This window comes from Colius striatus, chromosome 15, assembly GCF_028858725.1.
Source record: "Colius striatus isolate bColStr4 chromosome 15, bColStr4.1.hap1, whole genome shotgun sequence".
NCBI lineage: Eukaryota > Metazoa > Chordata > Aves > Coliiformes > Coliidae > Colius > Colius striatus.
The window spans coordinates 4653-27777 of record NC_084773.1 but is presented as its reverse complement, the minus strand read 5'-3'; the positions used below and the strand labels follow the sequence as shown (position 1 = coordinate 27777).

At 46.6% G+C, this 23125-nt stretch overlaps 2 protein-coding genes across 7 annotated transcripts in view; one reads left to right on the top strand and one right to left on the bottom strand.

The window, feature by feature from the left end:
- CENPP (centromere protein P) overlaps nt 1-1666 on the bottom strand; it is a 152002-nt gene extending 150336 nt beyond the window's left edge. For 3 of the 5 annotated variants that reach the window (XM_062008308.1, XM_062008312.1, XM_062008311.1), the window contains exon 1: nt 740-817. The gene's annotated coding sequence lies outside the window, so the exon portion shown is untranslated. Of the gene's footprint in view, nt 1-739; nt 818-1387 lie in introns of those variants that run through there. The other 2 variants (XM_062008309.1, XM_062008310.1) reach the window with 2 other exon arrangements.
- Nucleotides 1514-20380, top strand: NOL8 (nucleolar protein 8). 2 transcript variants are annotated; one of them, XM_062008299.1, is made up of 17 exons: nt 1514-1644; nt 1999-2182; nt 3473-3535; nt 4769-4847; nt 5143-5290; nt 6159-6227; nt 6542-8437; nt 8704-8817; nt 9480-9599; nt 9945-10029; nt 10834-10975; nt 13480-13563; nt 14408-14685; nt 17876-18002; nt 18409-18479; nt 19391-19473; nt 19788-20380. In XM_062008299.1, the coding sequence occupies exons 2-17, from the start codon at nt 2044-2046 to the stop codon at nt 19839-19841; spliced, it is 3552 nt and encodes a 1183-aa protein (XP_061864283.1). In that variant the 5' UTR covers nt 1514-1644; nt 1999-2043; the 3' UTR covers nt 19842-20380. The 2 variants fall into 2 exon arrangements, with proteins under 2 accessions (XP_061864283.1, XP_061864285.1); XM_062008301.1 differs by having other exon boundaries at nt 1514-1680.
- The last annotated feature ends 2745 nt before the right edge of the window (nt 20381-23125 follow it).

Below are 23125 nucleotides of genomic sequence, written 5' to 3'. Positions count from 1 at the left end.
ACCTAGACTACAGAAGACTCAGTGACGTCAAACCACATTCCTCTGGGAAAAAAACCCCAAACAAACCTGTGCCTACTTTTAATTAAATCAAACGTAACTCTAACGACAAGCAAGGAATCCTTTCTCCTTACCCGAGGCGTACACATCGACTTGGGCATGATCGGTAAATACATCCTACTTCTACGTACCTGCTCATAACCCCCTCCCACGGGTCACAGGAGGCCTGGGGACACCCCTCCCCTTATCCCTTCAAACCCCGCGGGGAGACCCCTCACACACCGAGGGGCCCCGCAAACGCCGCCGCTCCGCGCACGCTAGCGTCCCGGGGACCCCCACACAGCATCTGCTTCTGCACTGCCACCGGACCCGCGGGGAGACCCTCACACACCGAGGGGACCCGCAAACGCCGCCGCCCCGCCGCTCCGCGCACGCTAGCGTCCCGGGGACCCCCAGCCCTACACAGCATCTGCTTCTGCACTGCCACCGGACCCGCGGGGAGAGAACAGCCGAGCAGGAGCTGGCGAGGCTCCGCTCGCCGCTTTGCTTCCAGCCAGCAGATCTCACCAGGGCAGGGCAGGGGGAGCGAGCGCAGCGGGTGCCGGGCCGTACCGCGGCGGGTGCGGGGCCGTACCGCGGCGGGTGCCGGACCGTACCGGGGCCGTACCGCGGCGGGTGGGGGGCCGTACCGGGGCCGTACCGCGGCGGGTGCGGGGCCGTACCGCGGCGGGTGGGGCCGTACCGTGGCGGGTGCCGGGCCGTACCGCGGCGGGTGCCGGGCCGTACCGGGGCCGTACCGCGGCGGGTGGGGGGCCGTACCGCGGCGGGTGGGGGGCCGTACCGGGGCCGTACCGCGGCGGGTGGGGCCGTACCGCGGCGGGTGGGGCCGTACCGCGGCGGGTGCGGGGCCGTACCGCGGCGGGTGCGGGGCCGTACCGCGGCGGGTGCCGGGCCGTACCGGGGCCGTACCGCGGCGGGTGGGGCCGTACCGTGGCGGGTGCCGGGCCGTACCGCGGCGGGTGCCGGGCCGTACCGGGGCCGTACCGCGGCGGGTGCGGGGCCGTACCGTGGCGGGTGCCGGGCCGTACCGCGGCGGGTGCCGGGCCGTACCGGGGCCGTACCGCGGCGGGTGGGGCCGTACCGCGGCGGGTGCCGGGCCGGGCCGTACTGCGCCGTGCGCTGGCCCCGCTCGCCCAGGCCTACGGACAGGCGCTGCCGCGCGCCTTCGAACTGCGCGCCCAAGCAGCGGCCGCGGGGCTGCGCCACGCCTGCTGCCCGCGCGGGGGGAGCCGGCCGCGCCTTCCCTCCCCCCTCGGGGCGGGGGGAAACTCTGAAGGCCGGTTCCCGCGATCATCGCTCGAGATGAGTAGTAAAAGCTTCATTTCGTCACCTCTTTCTCCCTCTCCCCCGCACTCCTCCCTCTCGCGTTTTGCGAACATTCCCCCTACTTTTCCTCCCGCTTGGTTGGACCCAAGCCGGCTCCGGCCACGGGACCCAGCCCGTGTGTTCGCGTCGCACTTGACCGGCCGGAAACAGGAACCCGAAAGAGATGGAGAGAGACTCGGAATCCCTCGGCCACGGGAGGCGGAACGCTTGTGTTGTGTCCTCGGAGCGACTAACAGGAAGCGGTGTGAGGGGGAAGGCGAGGTGCGTTGCGCTCAGGGAACCGTGCTGCGGCCGGCGGTGAGGGAGAGCGGCGGCGGTGGGGGGAGAGAGGGGCGGCGGTGAGGGGAGGAGCGAAGGGCGCCGGTGAGGGGAGAGGGAGAGGGGAGGCTGTGAGGGGGAGAGGGAGGCAGCAGCGGGGAGTGGCGGTGTCCAGGCCGGGATGGAAGCTGAGCGCCGCGCGGGGCCTCAGGCGTGGCGGCAGGGCGGCACAGGAGCGTTCTGCGGAGGGCCTGTGCGGAGGAGTCGGGAACGGGCGATTTGTGCCATCACTCGGCGCTCAGGTTACGCTCATCCCCGTGGTGTGAGCTTTAGCGAGCTGTTGTTATCGGCCTGCAGAGGAGAGGAGCGTGTGTGACAAGTATAACAGCTTCAGTTCCCAGCATGGAGAAGAAGCAAGTCTCAAAACGCTTATACGTTGGAGGGCTCAGCCATACGGTTTCTGAGGCGGAGCTGCAAGAAAGATTCGGCGAGTTTGGGCGTGTTTTGGATACAGAGATTATTACCAGAAAAGACGACCAAGGTAACAGCTTTGCATCGTACTTTTCGTTCAAAGCAGGAACACCCGACCCCCCTTTGCTCTCTGACTTTTCTCACTGAGAGTGGGAGGTGAGTTGTGCTGGGTAAGGATTCTGGAATAAGGCCTCAATAACAACCAAGTTGTTCTCAAGTAGCGATTCTTGATTGCAGCGCTGGGTGTGTATCTCCACCAAACGTGCATCACTAAGTTAGACAACAACTTCATATTTATTCCCCCAAAGTTACACAGTTTCCAAAGTGATTATCATATTCCCTCCCCAACAGGCACAAACCATGTCATAACTTCATTGATGTTAGTTTCTTCAGATTGCCAGTTTCACAATGCCCTGCTGCCATCCACCATCCATTTAACATCCTTGATTTTCACTTAGGTGGTCGTTTACTTCATCTAGTGGCCTTTCTTCATCTTTCACCAGATGACCTTTCATGGTCTGATTCTTCTGTTGAGAGATCCACAATCTTGAAAAACTTCTCTACACAGGACTGCAGATCAGCAGGCACTTCTTTATTATGCAGCCCTGGGAAAACGGGGGATAGCTCCTCCTCGTTGTTAGTTACCCTTTTCAGGGGTTTTATACAGCTCAAACAAAAGAATCACATTTGCCAACACAAGCATGCATCAAATGTCCATCTATCAATTTAACCCTTCACCTTGATTGGTTCCCAACCAACACAACATTTCCAAAATCACAATGATTGGTCAAAAAAAGATATCAGTCCCTTTGGTTTAGTAGCAACTAAGGTAACAGCCAAGGTAACCTAGTGAATACATTTACCAGGGTCTCATAGCTAAGGTAACAGGTCCCCATCAGGTGTGGTATGTAACTCTTGCAGTTTGATCCTTATGTGATTGAAATGAATACTTACTGAGTTATTTGCAAGTGCTTAGCTAATTAATTGAACTATTACTAGGTGATTAACAAGTGCTTGACTACTTATTGTGATGTTAAGTTGTTAAATAATTGTGTATCTGCAAGGCTTCTGTCATAGTAAGATGACCTCTAGCAATGTATGTGATGTGTTGCAAACTATAACACAGGTGGTTAATAAAATAACTGTTGTTACTTTAGTTTTCCTATAACTATTGGTTTATGTTTTACTTATTTAACAGCACCCCTCCCTTCACTTTAAAAGCAGATTGTGTTTCAATGTGTAGGGTGAAATGGGATTTTTCTTCTAGATGTGCTTTATTTTGTGAAAATAACTGAATTTTCAGTTTTAAAGGCGGCGCTGAAATGATCTAGAAATTAACTGAATGTTTGTCCTTGATCAGGGAACCCCACGAAAACTTTTGCTTACATCAGTGTCAGCATTTCTGATGAAGGCCTTAGAAAGTGTAAGTACATTTTAATTTTTTCTTTAAGCAGTGTGTGGTTTTGAGCTGGGTTACATTAACGATATTTACAAGTATCTCAATGGTGGGTGTCAGGAGGTTGGGGCAGCACTTTTTTCAATGGTATCTAGCAGCAGGACAAGGGATGATAGAAAGAAGCTGGAACACAAAAGTTCCCTTTAAACAGAAGGAAAAATTCTTTCAATGTTGAGGTGAGGGAGCCCTGGCCCAGGCTGCTCAGGGAGGGTGTGCAGGCTCCTTCTTGGGAGGTTTCCAAACCCACCTGGACACGTTCCTGTGTGACCTGATCTAGGTGGGACCTGCTTCTGCAGGGAAGTTGGACTGGATGATCTCTAAAGGTCCCTTCCAACCCCCACCATTCTGTGATTCTATAATAATGCATCTGATGTTGTCAAATCAAGCTGTGGTCAAGACAGACATTCTTTCATTCTGTTGTCACAATAATTCCATTGTCTTTAAGCTGTAACTTTATGGAGGCTGCTTTACTGGGGTTTTCAGTAGGTAGATGTAAGTAGATGGAAAGGGTTCCTTGTGACTGAAGTAAGTGACTGACGAGTTTGTTGTAACCCTTTTATGAAAAGGTATAGGAAATGTTCTTCAAATGCTTTCATCAGGTCCATAAAATCCTGGAAAGTGGCTTGATGTGAGAGGAAACCCAGCAGCAGTTTATATAAAGTGTGCTTCTGTCAAAGCAATTTTACAAATCCCCAAGTAGTTGGATCACAAAACTGTCTGCAGGGTTATAAAACCACCTGTGTCATAAGTACCAGCAGAATGGTAGAAGAAGATGCCTGCATATCTTGAAGAGAGAGACAGGTAACATGAGGAAGAGGAAAGCTGTTTGAGAGTGACTAAAACCTATCCTCAGCCTTTGATTCTTAGCTTCCTGAAGTTCCAAGTGCAATGGTTTTCTGACTGGTTTTCAATATTCCTTGTCTCTATTTTTCAAAGCACACAAGAAGGTAAGTAGAGGTTACCTGACAGTGGTGTGCAACTTTCAGGGCACATGTATCTGAATTTTCAGATTTGTATTTGAACTGAACCATACTGACCTGAATGATTTTTTTTCAAGTCAGAAGGTCATTTTTGGATGTAGACTTTCTTGTTTAAGTTTTGGGTATTAAACTTTTCATACATAACATTAAGGTCAAGTGGGTAATGAGGTAGAAGATCATGCTAAAGAAAATCGTCATTTCCTATCTCCTTGTTTTACAGGCATATCAATTTTAAATAAAACAAAGTGGAAAGGGGGAACACTGCAAATCGAATTGGCCAAAGAAAGCTTTTTGCACAGGTAAAAATCAATTGAAGAAAATGTGTGTTGTTGCTAAAGTTGCCCTTTCCCTGTTTACCTGATAATATGATGATTGTGCTTTAATCTGCTATGCTCTCATTCTTTCTAGTCTTTGACACAGATGGGCTACTGCTGATGATAGCAAAAATGTTTTGCATTGTTATTCCCTTCAAGGTAGTAGCTCTCATTTCCTGAAGTAGTGGATGGTTACTGTTTTGTGGGAGAGGGTCACTGCTAGCTGTAATGTAGCACAGAGGCAGACCTTTTTTCTTATCTGATGTACTTTTTTATACAGACTTGTCATAGAGAGGGAAGAAGCCAAGCTTCAGAAAGAAAAGCCACAGAGAAACGACAAAATGGGCCTTTTAGAATCCCTGAAAAAGGCTGGAGTTGTGGGCTTTCACATGAAAGCAGTACCAGGTACAGAGGTGCCAGACCATAAGGTATGGTGGGGTAGGTGTACAGAGAATTAAAACAAACAGAATTGGGCATAAGGTTATTAGATCTAAATTTATGTCAAGTCTCTAAACTGTATGTAAAGAAAGTTTTATTAAGTGTGGTTATCCAACTAAAGAAATACCTTAAGTGTAGACATGTGGAATGCTCTTGTCTTTTGTACAGACTACTGGAATTTTGATCATCCTGACCTCTCTTGTCACACTAACTTAGTAATTGCTTTGTTCCTTGTTTATGTTGGGTGGTACTAATGGTGATACATGCCACCCTTAAAAGCATGTAAAAAGAATGTGTGACTTATCTTTGTATAGCACATATATTTTTGCTGCTGGGTTGTGAGGAAGTCATCTCTGTGCTTCAGCACATTCAGGATCAGGGGCTACATGTGCTTACAAAAGGAAGAGAGGATAAAGTCACTGAACATGCAAGTTTAGGCAACAAAATTTATATTTACTGCAAAGTTTTCACAGTTATTTGCTAAGCACAGAATAATTTTGGAAGGCAATGGGAAGATTTAATTTTTCAATGAAAAGGGCAAAATAGTAGTGACTGTGTCTGTACAGATACCACTGTTAACTTGTAAACCAGCAGCATAGTACTTGCAAAGTAAAGAAATTCAGTTCTTTATATGCAGGCTGTAGAAACGTGGTTGGTTGGTTGGTCTTGATTTGTTTATTTTTGAGAAGGAAGCTGGCTAAGTTGCACAGCATGAATACATCTCACTGAAGAGGGTAAATAAAAAGTAGCCACAGATGGTTCTTGATTAGTCTGATCAAAGAATACACATCTTTTTTGATTGCAGGGTGACTTCCAGTCCTTTTTTGTTTAACACTGATTGTTTTTCTTTTCTTTTAGAAGTGGGTTGTTGGTAAATTTGGCAGAGTCCTGCCTGTACTACACCTTAGGAGTCAACAAAAAAATAAAATATCCTTTTGCTGTGGGTTGGGCAGGGGCAGAATTCCCCTCCTTCTTCTGTCAAACAGGGAAACATTTGCTTAACAGTCTTAGTCTTGACGATTGTGACCTACCCCATTTACCGAATCCCCTAAGGAAATCTTGAAGTAAGTTTGTGTGATTTGGATCCATTTTGTAGACTGCAAGTCAGTGGTTAGAGGCTTATGGTCGTGAAGTTAAAAAGGCCTCATTGTTGTCCTTTCACAGAGAATTTAGCCTGGTCACAAAGACTAGAAGTCTGCTTGCTGAAAGAATCCTGTTTTAATTCCTTAACTTGGACTAACCTTGTGAAATATGACCCATCAAAATATTGCCATAACCTCAGAAAGCTGGAGCCAGACTTGCCACCTCTAGTTCCCGTATCCAAGCTTACTTGGCACTTGGAAGGGAGAGATGACAAGAAGCGGCAAGGAGAGTTCCCCGGAGCTAAGACACCACCGAAAAAGCTCAGGCAGCTGGGCAGTGAGGCTCTGGATGGAGCAGCACTTCTCTCTTCTGGATGCCAGTCACACTCAAAAAACACAAGCTCTTCAAAGCTACAGCAAAGATCAAAATCCAAACCCACTGAGCAGTCTAAATTGCCTCCATCGAGGAGCCTTAATAGTAAAAGCTCTGGGAGAGGCTTATTATCAGAGAATAACGATGTTTCTGGAGTTACAGCTCAAAATGCTGTTAGTATTTCTGACAGTGACGTTGATTCTGAAGAGGAAGTCCAAGCAATGCTAAAGAAAGAGAGAGAAATACAGAAAGCTGAAAATGTGGAGACTGAAAGTGACCACGTGGAAATTGTTGGGGGTCATTTTGAATTAAAGTACAGTGGTCACTGGTCCTTGGGCAATCCAGATGCCATGAAGAAAGGCATCAGAGGGAAAGAGTCTGTGGAATGTGATAATGGATATGATTCAGCAGATACAGATGAAATTATTGCTGAAAGTAAAACTCCCAATCTAAGTAGCACGAGGACTTCGATTGTAGAAGATTCTAAACAGGTGAAGGTGAAAAATAAAGCAATATTAACTAACAACAAATGTGGTTTGGTAAGTGACTCCTCACTGAAAACTCGCAATTCAAAGGAAGAACACATTGAAAGAAGAGAGGAAATGAACAAATCCAAAGTTACTGCCTTACAGAGTACAGCAGTCACCAGTGCAAGAGAGACAAGTGATAGTGAGACCTCGTATTCAGAGGCTGAGAAAGAGGAGTCTGAAATCAGTTCTGATTATGAATCCATGATGCAAAACTGTTACCACTTAGACCTCACATTAGATGACTTAAAAGTATTAGCTGCTGAAGACACGGAGGCACAGGTGGAAGAGTGGGGGAGTGTGGAAGAAAATACAAAAGGTAACTTTGTAAATAAATCAAAACTGTCTAAATCTCCCCCTGCAGTTAAGGAATGTATCTGTCCTGAAGATGTGGTTGCTGCTATTTTATCAGGGGAGAACATGGATGAAGAAAGCTCCAAGGGACCAAGTAATTCACATTTGAAGTATCAGCCCTTCAGAGGAATGAGGTCCCTTAGTGAAAAAGATGCAAATGATGAGAGCACTGGTTTAAAGAAGAGGTCTGTAGAAAGTTTAGGTCTTGAAGCTTCTATTTCTTATTGTGGGGAGGAGTCGTCTAAAAGACAGTCTAAGAACTGTCCTCTGTATTCACTTGAAGTCAGCAGTAGAAAGAGACAAAATATCCCTTGTGAACAGCACGAGGAACTGTCAGATGCTGCCTCCTTAGCAGCTGAGAGACATCAGCCTGTTTCCAGGCCACGTTTAGAAGGAAAGAACAAAGATGTAAGTTCTTCACAAGATTACCGAAATTCAAGGCGTGGAGGTGCTGCTCCTGGTCCTGATCAGAGTGAAGATGAGAGTGGTGACAGGGGCAGTAATGGTGCAGCGTCACAGAAACAGGGTAAACGACAACTGAGAAGCCCCAAGCTGCTTTCAAAAAAAATGAAGAGGGATGTAAGCAGTAAAAATCCAGAATGTGAAGCTCTTACATGTGAGAATGGGAAGACAAACCTTCTTGAAAACAAGGAGCTTTGTCTTCGTGCTGCTGCTTCAGAGGCACCTGTTACAAAAGAGAAGCAGTTGCAGGATAATGAGAGGCGGCTGGCAGCTCTAGAAGAGAGACAAAAAGAGAGAGAATTACAGAAGAAACTCATTCAAGGAGCTCTTTCAAATCTGGTAATTACCCTCACAACTTCTGTCTGGATAGTGAAAGAAAAAGGGAAATTAGTAGATGCAGTTTAAGGTATTTTAAAGTACTCTGGAATTTCTGATCACATTGCAATTTTCTTTTGATTGTGTACAAAATGAAACAATCCTCAGTCCTGGAATGTCTTAGAGTTGCAAGCAATCCCTTCTTTCATGTGATGGAAATGTCTCTTAGATGCTCATGTATGACCGTAGGAAGTATTTGATATGTTTGAGTTGGTTTCACTCTTCCATAGGATAGCCAGCCAGCAAGCAAGCAGAAACACATCATATTCAATTCAGATGTGGAAAGTGAAGCTGAAGCAGATGAGATCAAGAAGGACGCGAGCCTGGGAAATCTCTCCAGAGAAGTAAGTGTTCTTAGGGGAAAGTCCAGTGTTCTGTCAGGTAGTTCCCTTTCATTATGACTGTGCCTTTCATTCTGAAGACTATTTTTCACAGTGAAGTGATGGGAAAACTAGTAGGCGAGGTTTGAATTAATAAGAACGATGCTGCTTTGTTTGCTGACATGAAGTGGGTTGCAAGGAACTTAACCATACATCTGCTAAAGCTGGGCAGCATGCACAGGTTGTAGGGAGACTGAGTTTTTTGTAAAAGATACTCCAACTTGGTTTACAAAAAAGAATGTTTAAAGTTACAGGGTATATGCATAATTTGTTTTGAAGTTTTGCTGCTTTTAGCTAAAGGAAGATTTGCCTTGAGTAATGTAGAAGGAGTCTACAGTCTCTCCAACACTGTGCATTGCTATACTCAACTCTCATATTGTAAAACCCAAGTTACCCTTTAGATGAGTGTTTTTCCTGTGCTAAAATCTAATAGCCCTGACTGTAACCCAGAATTGTACAATTGTGTACATCCAATTGCAGCACATGGATTGGTGAGTGAGGTGGTTGTTCCAAGAATCTAGTTTTTCAGATCAACTGGAAAGCTCATAAAGAAATTTGAAACCAGTGTATTTTCTCAAACTTATACAAATGGATGCTTTTCTGTTTTCTCTTTTTGTTTAACAAAGGATGAATCTGCTCCTAAAAGTTCAGGCAGACTGTTTGAAAGCAGCGAGGATGAGCAAGATGATACAGATGATGAGAGATTCAAAATTAAGCCCCAGTTTGAAGGCAAAGCTGGTGAAAAAGTAAGTGAACTTGTTACTGCAATTTAGTTTTCTTCTAAGCCTCCACAATGCCGCTTGAGAAGAGTGTAATGTGTAGCTTTGCAGACTGCTGAGGATGATTTTGACAAGCTAGCAATGGAATTTTCTTAAATGGAGGAAGCAATAACCATGGAGGAGACAATGTGTGTTGGGGAGCAGGAGGGGCTTCTGGGATGATGTTGTCTCTGAATACAAAGACATTTCAGGAAAAGGCACCAAGAGCTTTTAGTATTATTAGTATGTAAATGGATAAGATTATTAGTTTGTAAATGGCTGTTAATGAGTTTCTCCTCCAGTGCTTAATAGGTTCTGTTTACTTTTGTTTAGCTCCTGCAATTGCAATCTCGATTTGGCACGGATGAAAGGTTCCGCATGGATGCTCGCTTCCTTGAAAGCGACAATGAGGAAGAAGGTGAGCCTGCTCGAAGTTCCTGCCTAATGACACTAATGGAACTGTAACACAGAGCCTTAATTTTGAACACCCGAAGCAGCTTGTGGGCTGCTTTTGCTTCTTTGGTGATTCCTTAAGGAAAATAACCCTGCTCTGTTGTGGCTGTACATGGTATATATCGGTATCTGTGTTTTCTGAAAGGTGGATGACACAAAGTATTTTCAATAGGTGAATGAGATGTACTTGGGAAATTTGGACTTCAAAATATTAGTACAGGATTGTATCTGAATGTTTTTTACAGAGTGAGTGGAGACTTATGAACTTTTTGCCCCCTACATTCATTGAAAGTGTTTGTTTTGTAGTCATCCTGCAGTCCATGGCTGCTTTGGCAGCCTTAGAAAGAAAGATTTTTATTCTTTCTGAACAGCAGAAGGCAGAGAAGCTGAAAAAGGCACATTAAAAAAACCAGTTCCCTCAAATTACTAACCTAGTTTTCAGGATTTTTAGTTTGTTTCTGAAATGTGAATTCCTACCAGGTCCTGCTGCTGCCTTCATTGCATCTGTGCAGCACTGGTTGGTGGCTGAGCAGTTGCACAGTGAGGTGCTGTAAGCAGGGAACAGGTGAAATAACTGATCTGATTTTCACATGAAATAGAAGCCCATGACATGTCTAATCTAAGATTTTCTACAGCCTCTAAGCAGCTTTATTTTAAAGGAAGTGACATGGTGATACATGCGAGTTCTAGCACTGATGTTACGTATCAAATATATAATGCACATGCTCAGGTCATAGCGGGGGAAAATAATGTGGTTTTGTCTCATCAGACACAGGCATGTTGGAGGCAGATGAGGATGAAGAGCTTGCTGCAGAGAAAAAGAAAAATCTGCAGATCCTGGGAAGCCTCTTGAATATCAACCTGGAACACCCTAAGGCAACTAAAATGGCCAGAAGTGCTAAGAAATTCAAGTATGAATCATCTGTTATCAGAAAAGAAGGAACTTTAGGAAAGCTTAAGTTTGCCAATGTTTCACAAATAACGGTTCTGCCTGTTTTACTGAGACGAGTATTGATGTCTGCATTTGAAAGCAGTCCTTAATGCAGTTTCCCAGTTTGAATGTCCCACTAGATTATACACCTGCTAATTAGCGTGTTTCGGGGGGGAAATTATCAGGTACCTGCTTGAGTTTCTTCTAGTGGGTTTTGAATGGTTGGATCATTGGTTATGAAAATGAACATTTTTAATAAGTCCCGTTGCCTATGCAAGATACATTTGTGTTCACTGTGGAGACAAAGTTCAGGTGGCTAAACACAGAAGGTGGAAGTTGGGCAGTAGGTCAGTAAGTCAGACTGTAACTTCCATCGCAGTTAATAAGGTTATTGTTTTCCTTGACCTACAGGGGATTAGCATCCAACTTCTTTTTTTCAATTGAGAATTTGTATTTTTTCCATCTGTCTGTACTTCTGCTCTTGAGCAATTTCTTCTTTGGATGAGGAGTTTGTTAGGTGTTGTTTTTGAGCTCCAGCCTTCATTAGAAGATAACAAGATGGGCTTGGAAATGGACCGTTGGAAGGATAGTGACATTTAACTGTGGGCTTCAACAGAAATCGGCCTGTGGCCTGAACTGGAGGAAGTTAATAGTGTTAAGGGTAATGCAGTAGTGTGCAATTAGTAAGGTTTTACTGACAGTCACTATGGGAGTTGCATCAGTTGATGGCTGACTGCCAAAGACTATTGTGACTGCTGCACAATCATAGTTAGCTCTATGACCTCAATACAAATTTTCACACACTCTCTAAAGACTAAGCAGAGGAAATGTGTGCAACCCCAGAGGCCATGACGGGAAACTCTTGTGAGTGGCAGTGTTCTCTTAATACCCAGTTAATGATCTAGCATGTAAACATTTCAAATTGGTTGATTTATTTCATAAGCATTAATTTAGGGAGAGGAGGGAAAATGATTATCTTCTTGCCCTACAGTGGGCTTTGCTCCACTAGTGTTAGGGTCAGTGCAAAGCTTTTACAGCTTTAGCTGAATCACAGAATCTCAAGGGCTGGAAGGGACCTGGAAAGCTCATCCAGTGCAACCCCCCTGCCAGAGCAGCACCACCTAGAGTAGGTCACACAGGAACTCATCCAGCTGGGTTTGGAATGTCTCCAGAGGAGACTCCACAGCCCATCTGGGCAGCCCCTGCCAGTGCTCCCTCACCTCAACAGGGAACAAGTTTTATCTTGTGTTTCTTTGGAACCTCTTCTGTTCCAGCTTGTGCCAGTTGCCCCTTGTCCTGTCGTTGGCCATCACTGAGCACAGCCTGGCTCCAGCCTCCTCACACCCACCCTTGATGGACTTGTAAACATTAATGAGGTCACTCCTCAGTCTCCTCCAAGCTGAAGAGCCCCAGCTCCCTCAGCCTTTCATCACAAGGGAGATGCTCCACTCCCTTCATCATCTTGGTGTCCCTGAGCTGAATCCTCTCCAGCAGCTCCCTGTCCTTCTGGAACTGAGGGACCCAGAACTGAACACATCATCTTTGTGGCCCTGTGCTGAACTGGATACACTATTCCAGATGTGGTCTCACAAGGGCAGAGGAGAGAGGGAGCAGAACCTCTCTCAACCCACTGCCCACAGCCCTTCTAATCCACCCCAGGATGCCATTGGCCTTCTTGGCCATGAGGGCACGTTGCTGGCTCAAGCTCATCCTGCTGCCCACAGTACCCCCAGGTCCCTTTCCCCTACACGACTCTAACAGTTCATTTCCCAGCCTGTACTGGCCCATGGGGTTGTTCTTTCCCAGCTGCAAGACTCAACACTTGCCCTGGTTGAATTTCACTAGATTTCTGTCTGCCCAACCCTCCAGCCTGTCCAGCTCTCGTTGAATGGCAGCACAGCTCTGGGGTGGCAGCCACTGCCCCCACTTCAGTATCAGTAGCAAACTTGCTGACAGTGCCTCAGTTCCCTCAGCAAGGTCATTAATGAACAAATTGAACAGTACAGGTCCCATCACTGAGCCCTGAGGGATTCCAGAGTCCCCAGAGTGTTTAGATTTGGAAAGGTGAGCAGAGTGGGATTTTGTTTATTTGCTTTTCTTGGTTTGTTTTTCTTTTCCTTGTCCTTGAACTCTGAATTTATGCAGTGCTTGGTGCTAGAAGAAATATAGATGGATATATTGATAGAGATAGTGATATTGATACAGCTCCTCAAAAGATAAACAGGGGCAGGTGTATGGCACACACAACTTGAGGTCTATGTTTTATATGAATTATTACAATTTGATTGAAGCCACTTGTGTTTGTGACTGTTCCTGACCTGGATGCTGACTAGCGGGTACTTTCTAAATACCAGTGAAGTTTTGAATTGATTTGGAGCTTTTTTGGTAAAAAGGTCTGTGTGAATTTGAATCTGAGTGTAAAAGTTTCCAGTAGCTTTCATTTGAGCATTTAGAATGCCTCACGTTTTTGTTTCATTTTTCTAGAGACATGAATGCCCTCCGCTACGATCCCACGCGACAGGACCACGCGGTTTTTGAAAGGAAACCAAGTGCTACCGAAAACGAGAGGTAACACTGCAGCGTGGTGACTACAGCTGCGGTGATTTTTCTTGTGGAAGGATGCCTATAGCACAAAACTGAGTCTGAAACTATGCCAACTGCCCTGTTTTTCCTTCAGTTGTGTTATTACCAAAGTTAAGGAACAATGATAGTGGCCACTAAAACTGCCCCGTAATGCCATCCTGGTCCATGTGTCTGGTGTGTCTGGTCCATGTACTCTCCACGTGCCATTTTCTGTCTTCCTTTCTCACCTTCAGGCTGTGCCTTTGCTTCATGGCATGGACTTGAAGATTTGAAATTTGTGAGGAAAAAAATATTATCTCTCATCTTTTCTTTTGCCAGAAAAGAAATCTGTCCTAAATATCCTAATCCTAATCCTGATATCTGTCCTAAATCCTAATAATCTGTCCTAAATATCCTATCCTAATCCTAATATCCTACTGTGCTATCACACAGTACGTGAAACGTCAGGATTTGGTGAATTATAAAATAGACTTATTTCCTGCCTTTGGAGTTAAACTTCAGGTGTTTCTCCACTGCTTGCTCTCAAAGGTTGAGTAAATTGCAGGAGGGGAAAAGAAATGGGTCAAAAATCTGAGCCACAAAATAGTCATGCTGCCCAATAAGCCTGTTTCTGGCAGGGGGAAATAGTCTATTGCAAGAACCTGGAATTGGCTAAGAAAGAAGGGGAAAACCCCCCACTACCTCCCTCAGAAAGACCCACCAACCCCCTACTCAAATACTTTAAAATATGCTTAGCTAAATTTAGGAAGACATTCATAGCCAGGTTGCCTCTTAGGGAACCTTTTTTTTATGTGTGCCATGTTACTATCCTTTAACAAACTCTTTTCAGTAAAGCTAAAAGGAAGAAGAAGAGGGAAGAGAGTGAGAAACTGCCTGAAGTGTCTAAAGAAACGTATTACAATATTGCTGTTGATTTAAAAGAGTTGTTTGGATCTTCAAAGAAAAAATCAGAAATAAATGAAGCAGCACCCTGGGACAAAGACAATGCAGAGGACTCTACCCCAGCTGACCATTTGGGACCTGATGGTGGTGGAAACAGAGCTCAGGAGTTTGGTGCTTTCACGTTTTCTTTCTTCAGAGACACTGAGGAGTCGGGCACAAAAGAAGGTAACAGAAAACTGTCCCAGTGTAGTTCCTAATGAGTCAGGCACTGGGGAGTAACACAGGATTTAGAAACTCAGAATCCAGATGTTTTCAGATTCAGAAGCCAGTATCATGTAAAAGCACCATGATCCTCTCTTCTGCTTGCCAGGATGGTTGTAGTTCAATCACGGTTAATTCACACTTGCACCTCAGGCAGTTTGAAAGGGCTGTTTTGAGAGGGAACTAGGTTTTTTTGAACAGTGATGGAAAATTTGTTGTCATCCACTGGATTCCTCAGATAAACAGGGAGAATGATGCTATACAAGGTAAATCAGGTTTCATATAAACCAACAAGATTTTGAATAAAATGTGTGTTAATTAAGATAGTTAATTAAGTAGAGAAACTCTTGGAGTTGACCCCAAGATCCAAGAGCATTTCATTACATACTTAATTTTATTATTGTGTGTGGTAGTTTGGCCCAACCAGCCCAGCAGCACCACCACAGTCTCTCCCTCCGTGCCCCCATTCACCCCCACCCTTGTGAGGATGGCAGAGGCCCCAGCGAAATGGGAGTAAAAAGATCACCAAGGTTGTTGTGGATGGAGACAAGGGCAGGGAGGGCTCGCTGCCAGTTACGGTTCCGGGCAAAACAGACTCCAGTGCTCGACTGAGGGAGGAAAGGAGGAAAGTTTATTCTACAAGAAACAGAATGGAATAAAAGCAAAAAGGGAGCAGGATGGTGAGAAAATTACAACCAGCACTTTAAGATCTCCCTCCCCCAGCCCTCCTTTCATCCCGGGCCCAGCTCACTGCTCCCCAGATCTCTCCCTCCTCCCCCATCAGCAGCTCAGGGGGGCAGGGAATGGGGATGTGCTCAGTCTCTCACAGATGGGCTCTGCCGCTTCTCTCTGCTCAGATGAGGATGACTCCTGGCATTCTTCCCCTGCTCACACGGGACACAGTCCTGAATGAACTTCTCTGGTGTGGGTTGTTCCCAGCAGCTGTGGCTTCTGCCCATACAGGGTCCCTCACACGGGACGCAGTCCTTGGTGAATATCTCTGGCGTGGATTCTTCACTACAGTTGCAGTTACGGGGTTCCTCTCTCAGGACAAGGCCTCTTCTGGGCATAAGTTTAATGAACTGCTTTGTCATGGGTTCCTCCCCACAGTTACAGCTGTGGATCTTGGGTCCCCCCCACGGGACACGGCCTCCTCCTGCCATAGTCACTGTCCCTGGTTCGGGGCCTTTAATGAAGTGAATCGCTGCCCCTGGTCCGGGGTCAGCTTTAGCAAAATGGGTCTCTGCCCCTGATATGGGCCCATTATCAAAATGAGTCTCTGCCCCTGATACGGGCTCAGTATCAAAATGAATCTCTGCCCCTGATACGGGCTCATTATCAAAATGAGTCTCTGCCCCTGATGTGGGGTCTTTAAAGAAATGCAAACAAATCTCAGCTTCACCAGGTCTCTCCATAGAATGCAGGGGAGTCTCTGCTCCAGCACACCTCCTCCTCTCTTTCATCACTGACCTTGGAGCCCACATGGTTGTTTCTCTCACTGTTCCTACTCCTTGCACCACCAGCAGCCAGAAGAAGAAGAAAGGGCAGAAGCAGGAAGAAGATGGAGGAAGAAACCTCCCCTTCCAGCTTCTTCTTAAAAAGTGATGGTGGAGGTGGCTCATTGGCTCAGCCCCAGCAGTGGGTCTGGCTCAGAGCTGGGGAGAGTTGCGAGCAACTTCTTACAGGAGCCATCTTTACAGCCCCTTCCCCCTCACCAGAAAAGGCTGTCATGTCAAACCATGACATTGTGCCTTTAGAAAGTTGAAGCTTCATGACCTGTGATTATTGGGGTGTGCTGACCTAAGGTGAAATCAAATGAACTGTAATGAAATCAAGATCTAAAAATCTGAAATCAAGTCAGTAAGTAGTAATGTAGCAAATAAAACAAACTGCATGAAGTTAACTGAGGTACAAAAATAAGCAACCTACCCCAATGCAAAAACCCCAACCAAGAAACCCCTGTATTTCAGCTGAGTTGAGAAAGTATTCTGTGTCTTCTGAGGGCAGTGTCAGAACGAGCTTTGCAAGAGATCTCTCAAGTGGAAAGTATCTGAGCAGAGATGTAGCTCAGAGCTGACAAAGTTCTTAGCACCCACAACCACACTTGAGCACCGTGTCTTGTGTTTGCTGTCATGAATAACTTTTGGTTTCTGTTGTATAAGAATCCTGTTTGATGGCAGGAGGGCACTGTGCTAGCTGCTGCAGTGACACAAACAAAGAGAGAAGTCTCTCACCATTGCATATACCTCAGTTAATGTTTTTTGTGACTGTATTTGTGGTTGCTGTTGTTTTTGTTTCACCTGTTTAAGACTGTACGTGTCATGTGGTAACCAGGAAGAAAGAACATGTGGGTAGTGGTTCTTTTGAGCTCAGACTGTGGGTGTTTTGTGCCCTTTTTCCAAAGCAGGATTTTCTGACCTTTCTCTTGAATAAAACACCACTTGTGTTTCACAGTCTGGCTACTGTTGGGTTTGGGAATTGTTTGCATTTATGTTTTCAGAGGCAGAACAGGAGCTGTCTTCCCTTTTCTGGTCCTCCAGGCGTGTGCTGTGCTTGTACGCTAAGAGAAATGGGTACCATAGATTCATACCCTCAGTCATTGCTGCAAAGTGAAGTAGTAAGGGCTCAGATATATGTTCGTGTTAGCATGTGTAAACTGTGTTTCTGGCATCTTTCTCTGTGTGCTATAGGCAAGAAAACATACATAAAAATAGCAGGGCTTAAAGACACAGAAAGAATAAGCCAAGGCGTTGTGAATTTCTTTGCAAGGGAACATATGAAGGTAGCTCCCAGTGAAAGCTTTTCTTGCAACTTCTGCCAGCTGGAAGTATGAATAGGCACCATTACTCCCAACAAAGTTGAGGGAGATTGTTAGGTGGGAGTGACTTGCTAGAACCCTGGACCTTAATAACAAGCTTCAGAAGACTCCAGCACTCTTTCTATCTACTGAGATGATACTAGTTGTGAACTCTGAGGGCAAGAAAAATCTATAACTAAACTCCCATCTGTCCAGAGTGTGGAGGAAAACCTAGCAGGGGAGGTTTCTGTCCTTGAGTCTGTCTTTTGCAATTGAAGTATTTCACTCTGAATGAGAAATTTTGACTGGGAAGTAGGGGAATAATCTGATTTTTTTTCCCCTTATTTTTAACTGCAGAGCCCTACGTGCTTGAAACCATCAAACCCGTGAAAGTCATGTGGCAAGAAGATCCACGTTTCCAAGACAGCAGTTCTGAGGGTGATGATGAACCAGAGGCATCAGAAAGTGAAAAGGACAAAGAAAAGCAAGTCACATTTGTATTTGTTGTCTACTTGGTTGTAGTAACTTGAGTCTCTCAGATCATCGTTCCACATCTCTCAGCAGTGGAAGCTGTCTTGGGAAACTCTTCCTTGCTGCACAGAATGGGATTGTCCAAACTCCCAATACCACACTTGATTTGAGGTTGAATATAAAACCTATGTGTCTAGTTCAGTGCCTGAGGACTTAACTGGGTAGTAGGTTTGGCCAACAGTCGAGTATCTGTTGTGTTTTCCTAAGGAATGGTTTTTTTTCATAGAAAGCTTTCTTTGCTTACTGTGAGTAATGTGCTTCAATGCATCCTGTTTGTCTGAAGCATCTCAGCTTTAATTTGTAGTAATGAAATTTGACAGTGACTTTTATGGTGCTGAAATTCCTTTGTGTTTGTCTAGGTTTCTGTCTTTACCACAAACAGGAAGTGCCAGGTTTTTCTTCTTCTCCAAAGATGATGAACGACTGAGAGGTACAACAGAACTCACCCTTTTTGGAAACTTGCTGAAATTTAGTGAGAAAAAAACACCTGCCTGGTTGTTAATGTTTCATAGTTAAAACACAGATTGGAGTTGTACGGAAGAAAATAGCAGGTTTCCATCATGACTTGTAGTATGAATTGTGGCAGCAGGTCCTGCGGGAAGGTCCCGCTGGCGTCAGCGCTCAGCACCCGTCACACAGTGGCCTGATGTGGGGCTGCTGTCAGGGCTCACAAAAAAAATGTCACTTGTTCAGATTTTCTAGACATTCTGGCTTCTTCCAGGCAGACATCTGACCTGTAACTTTATTTCTTTGTTTCTTCTGTTCTTGTTGAACGTTGAATATTCTTAGCAGCCACAATCACTCAGTTCTTGACACTAAATAATGTGAGATTGTGTTCTCTTGTGAATATAACAAATTTGATAATTTAAATAAAACAAGAACAAATCAAACAAGCAAAGAAAACCACCAAGAAAATACTCACAAAAAAGAAAACAACCCAACCCCAGGCCTCCAAAACAATTGCTTTGTTTTACTACAGAAATTACCGTTAGCGGTGTTTGTTTCCTGACACGTCAGGTGACCATCAATAGATGGGTAAAAGTTACTGTGTTAATGCAGTTACAGCACTGTAATCTTCCAGCTTATCTGACTTATGGTGCCAATTAAAATTGAGCTCTGAATCCTTAACGGGCAGCAAATTAAGGAACACTGCTGCTGCCTTTCCTCTTTGGAAGTCTGCAAAGTGTCACGTTTCAGTTTGAGAGAACCATGTTGTGGGGGTAAGAGAGGAACATGAACATTGGGCCTTCTGAATGTATCACTGTGTGGCTCGTGAGATTTACAAACAGCAGCATATTCAGAAGCATTTCACCATCCTAACTTGTTCTTTGCTTTGTGCAGAGGGCCCTAAGTTATTTTGTAGTTCAGTAGACCTCAGTGAAGACAAAGACTGTTGGGAAGACAGACGTCAGTTATTGCTTGAGGTGAGTATTTTAACGTGTTATGTGGTAACTGCAGCTGAAAGCAAGGATGAGGTGGGAACACAGCTGCTGACAGGCTTAATCTGCATTAACAATTTCCTCAGGACCTTTAGAAGAGCTTGAGCCTTTATACTTACCAGGGAACTGGAAATTGCTGACATAGAAATGTGCATGACATCACGTTCTGATGTCCAGCCAGGTGAATTACTGAACTTCTGTGTTCCACAGGACCAGTCGCTTCATGTGAAATGAGTTTTTGAGGCAAACAGGCCTTTTGAAACCTTCCCTAATGTGGTGTTTAACTTGGACTATTTCAGGAGTGCCGGAAGAAGCACAAGGATGCACGAAGGAAAGTGAGAGCAAAACAATAAATCTTGATCGTACTGGTCAGAAATGTTTCATGTTTCTGTGAAGAAGTTGTAGAAGAATGTGACTCCCCAAATTCTTGTCTTTCGAAGCTCTGGTGGGAAATGATACTCTGAAAGACTGTTGAAGGTGAAGGATGAGCGTGTCCACTGTGTCACTGCAATGTTTGTAACACGGTCTGGGGGGTTTTTGTCTGTATGGTTTAGATGTGACCGGCCGCTCTGCAAGATTTTTGAGAACTTGGTCGTATAACAAAGGCAACACTGAGTTCTTTCACCGTGTTCTCAGGTCCTGCTGCTGCACAGGGCTGAGGAAGAGCAGGTAGCTCTGTGTCTGTAAGACTGTACGGCCGGCATTGTGCCAAACATGACAGAGGTCCTGTTTGAGATGGCTTTGCAGGTGTTTGGAATGCAGTATTTCTGGAGTAAAGGTCTTATCAGAGGGTTCTGAACATACATCTATAACAGGGAAGACTTGGGAAAAGGGTATATTTGTATTTTTCCACAGATTTTTCTACTTCTAATAAAGATAAAGGACAAATGTTGCTGGTGGTACGTTGAATGAATGGCACGTTTACATAAAAGGTCTTTTTATGTCTGTTTGGCCTATATGCTGCAGAGAGTCGTCTGGAACAGACTGAACCTCTGTGCCCACATCTGCCCCTTCCTGGAGCCTTGGAAAGTGCCCCACAGCTTTGTTACCTGTGGTGGTTTAAGCCTAGCTCGCAATGAAGCACCACAGGGCTGCTGCCTCCTCCCTGCAGCCTACCTCCTGCAGGCTGGCAGAGGCCACAGTGAGATGGCAGGAGAAGAGATGACCAAGGGCTTGGGCATCAAGACAAGCACAGGGAGAGCTCACTGCCACTTAGGCTTAGGCAGGATGATGAGAAAAATACAACCATATCTCCCTCCCTTCTTCCTGGGCTCAGGTCACTGCTCCCCATATCTGTACCTCCTCCCCTCTCAGCTGTGCTGGGGGGCAGGGAATGGGGGTTGTGGTCAGCCTCACACAGATGATCTCTGACACTCCTTCCTCCTCAGGGGAGGATGACTCCTCACGTGTCTCCTGTGTTCCAGGACAGGGACCCTCACATGAGCAACAGCCCTTAAGGAACCTCTCTGATGTGAGTCCTTCCCAGGGCTCTTCACGAATTCCTCTAGTGTGGGTTTCTGAGGCAGCAGAATTCCAGGCACCTTGTGCTCCTCCACAAGGCACAGCCCTTCTGAGCACAGTCACCACTCTGGGCTTGAGATCCTCTGCAAGCTGTCAGCAGCTCTCGTCTCCAGCGTTGCTCTCCATGGGTCAGGGGACAGCTGCCCTCTCCCCACAGGATGCAGGGGACTCAGCCCCAGCACACCTCCTCCTGCTTCTCTCACTGACCTTGGGGTCTCCATGGCTTTCTGGTTCCAATCTTCCCACCCCCTCCAACCCTCCTCTTCCAGCTTCTCAAAAAGTGATTGCAGAAACACCCAACTGGCTCAGCCCAAGGTGTCTTTGTCTCAGAGCCAGGGCAACTTCTGAGTACCTTGGTACAGAACTGCAGAAGCAGCCTCTCCCAGGAAACAGTAATGTGTACTATGGATGCAGCTGCCAAAGTACTTTTGTGTACTCTCTGGGGATGCATCCTGTCTCTAAGTGCATCCTAAAGCTCTATAAGAAAGTGTTTCAAGACCATGGAAGCCAACCTCAGGTCCTGCTAACGTCCAGCAGACTGAGGGAGGACACTAGCGCAATTACAAGAAAAAGGTACAGATTTATTGGCAGGAGAAGGCCATGGGAAAAAGAAGGAAAGGATACAAAAAAAAAGATGATAAAATGAGTGAGACTTAAAGGATCTCATATCATGACTTGGTGTGTGAACTGGTCATTGCACAGCAGGTGAAAGAACTTGTCTTTGGGACAACAGGAGGAGGAGAACAAAGGCTACAGGGGATCCACAAGGAGTTTATCATAGAATCATAGAACCACAGAATCACAGAATGGTGGGGCTGGAAGGGACCTTTAGAGCTCATCCAGTCCAACCCCACTACAGAAGCAGCTCCCACCTAGATCAGGTCACACAGGAACGTGTCCAGGGGGGTCTTGAAGCCCTCCAAGGAAGGAGCCTCCACAACCCCTCTGGGCAGCCTGGGCCAGGGCTCCCTCACCTCTCAGTAAGAGTTTTTTCTTCTATTTAAATGGAACTTTTTGTGTTCCCGCTTCATCCCATCACCCCTTGTCCTGTTGCTAGATACAAGAGAAAAAAGTACTGCCCCAACCTCCTGACACCCACCAGTGAGATATTTGTGAATATTAATGAGCTCCCCCCTCAGTCTCCTCCAGACTGAACAGCCCCAGGGCCCACAGCCTTTCCTCATTAGGAGGATGCTCCAGTCCCCTGATCATCTTGATGTCCCTGCACTGGCCTCTCTCCAGCAGTTCCCTGCCCCTCTGCAGCTGGGGAGCCCAGAGCTGCACACAGGACTCCAGATGAGGCCTCAGCAGGGCAGAACCTCCCTTGACCTGCTGCCCACACTCTTCTTGCTGCCCCCAGGCTGCCACTGGCTCTTGCCCACGAGGGCACGTTGCTGCCCATGGTTAGCTTATCACCATTCAGGGCTCCCAGCCTGTACCTCATGTGAGCAGTGCTCCAGCATGTATCCCCATTGCTCATCCAACCTGCCAGGCTGGCCCATGGACTATGGCTCCCAGAAGTTCCTCTTCATCAGGGCAATGGGACAACATCACGAGAGCCTTGAAACAGGACGAAGCTTCCTGTTATTTGGCCAGAGAGAAGAAGTGATTGCCACAGTAATGATTCCCAACACAAACACAACCAGCAGCCTGCAGGAACAAGGAGCTGAGGTGAGGAAAGAAGCAGCAGAGAGTGGAGCCATCAGGGACGCAGCAGAAACCAATTGGCCAGCGGGGAGGGACACAGAGCAGGGGCTGCTGTGCGGTGTGGGCAGCACGGGGCAGCGGCGGGGGAAGGCTGGCGGGTGCCAGAGCCCGTGAAGGGGCAGCACGGGGCAGCGGCGGGGGAAGGCCGGCGGGTGCCAGAGCCCGTGAAGGGGCAGCACGGGGCAGCGGCGGGGGAAGGCTGGCGGGTGCCAGAGCCCGTGAAGGGGCAGCACGGGGCAGCGGCGGGGGAAGGCTGGTGGGTGCCAGAGCCTGTGAAGGGGCAGCACGGGGCAGCGGCGGGGGAAGGCCGGCAGGTGCCAGAGCCCGTGAAGGGGCAGCACGGGGCAGCGGCGGGGGAAGGCCGGCGGGTGCCAGGGCCCGTGAAGGGGCCTCACGGGGACGGCAGCAG

Bases quoted from the DNA above. Each gene is read 5' to 3' on its own strand.
- NOL8 (XM_062008299.1), top strand. From the start codon at position 2,044: ATGGAGAAGAAGCAAGTCTCAAAACGCTTATACGTTGGAGGGCTCAGC. The intron at 8,818-9,479 runs GTAAGTGTTCTT...TGTTTAACAAAG, and splicing joins TGGGAAATCTCTCCAGAGAA to GATGAATCTGCTCCTAAAAG. The intron at 13,564-14,407 runs GTAACACTGCAG...AACTCTTTTCAG, and splicing joins AGTGCTACCGAAAACGAGAG to TAAAGCTAAAAGGAAGAAGA.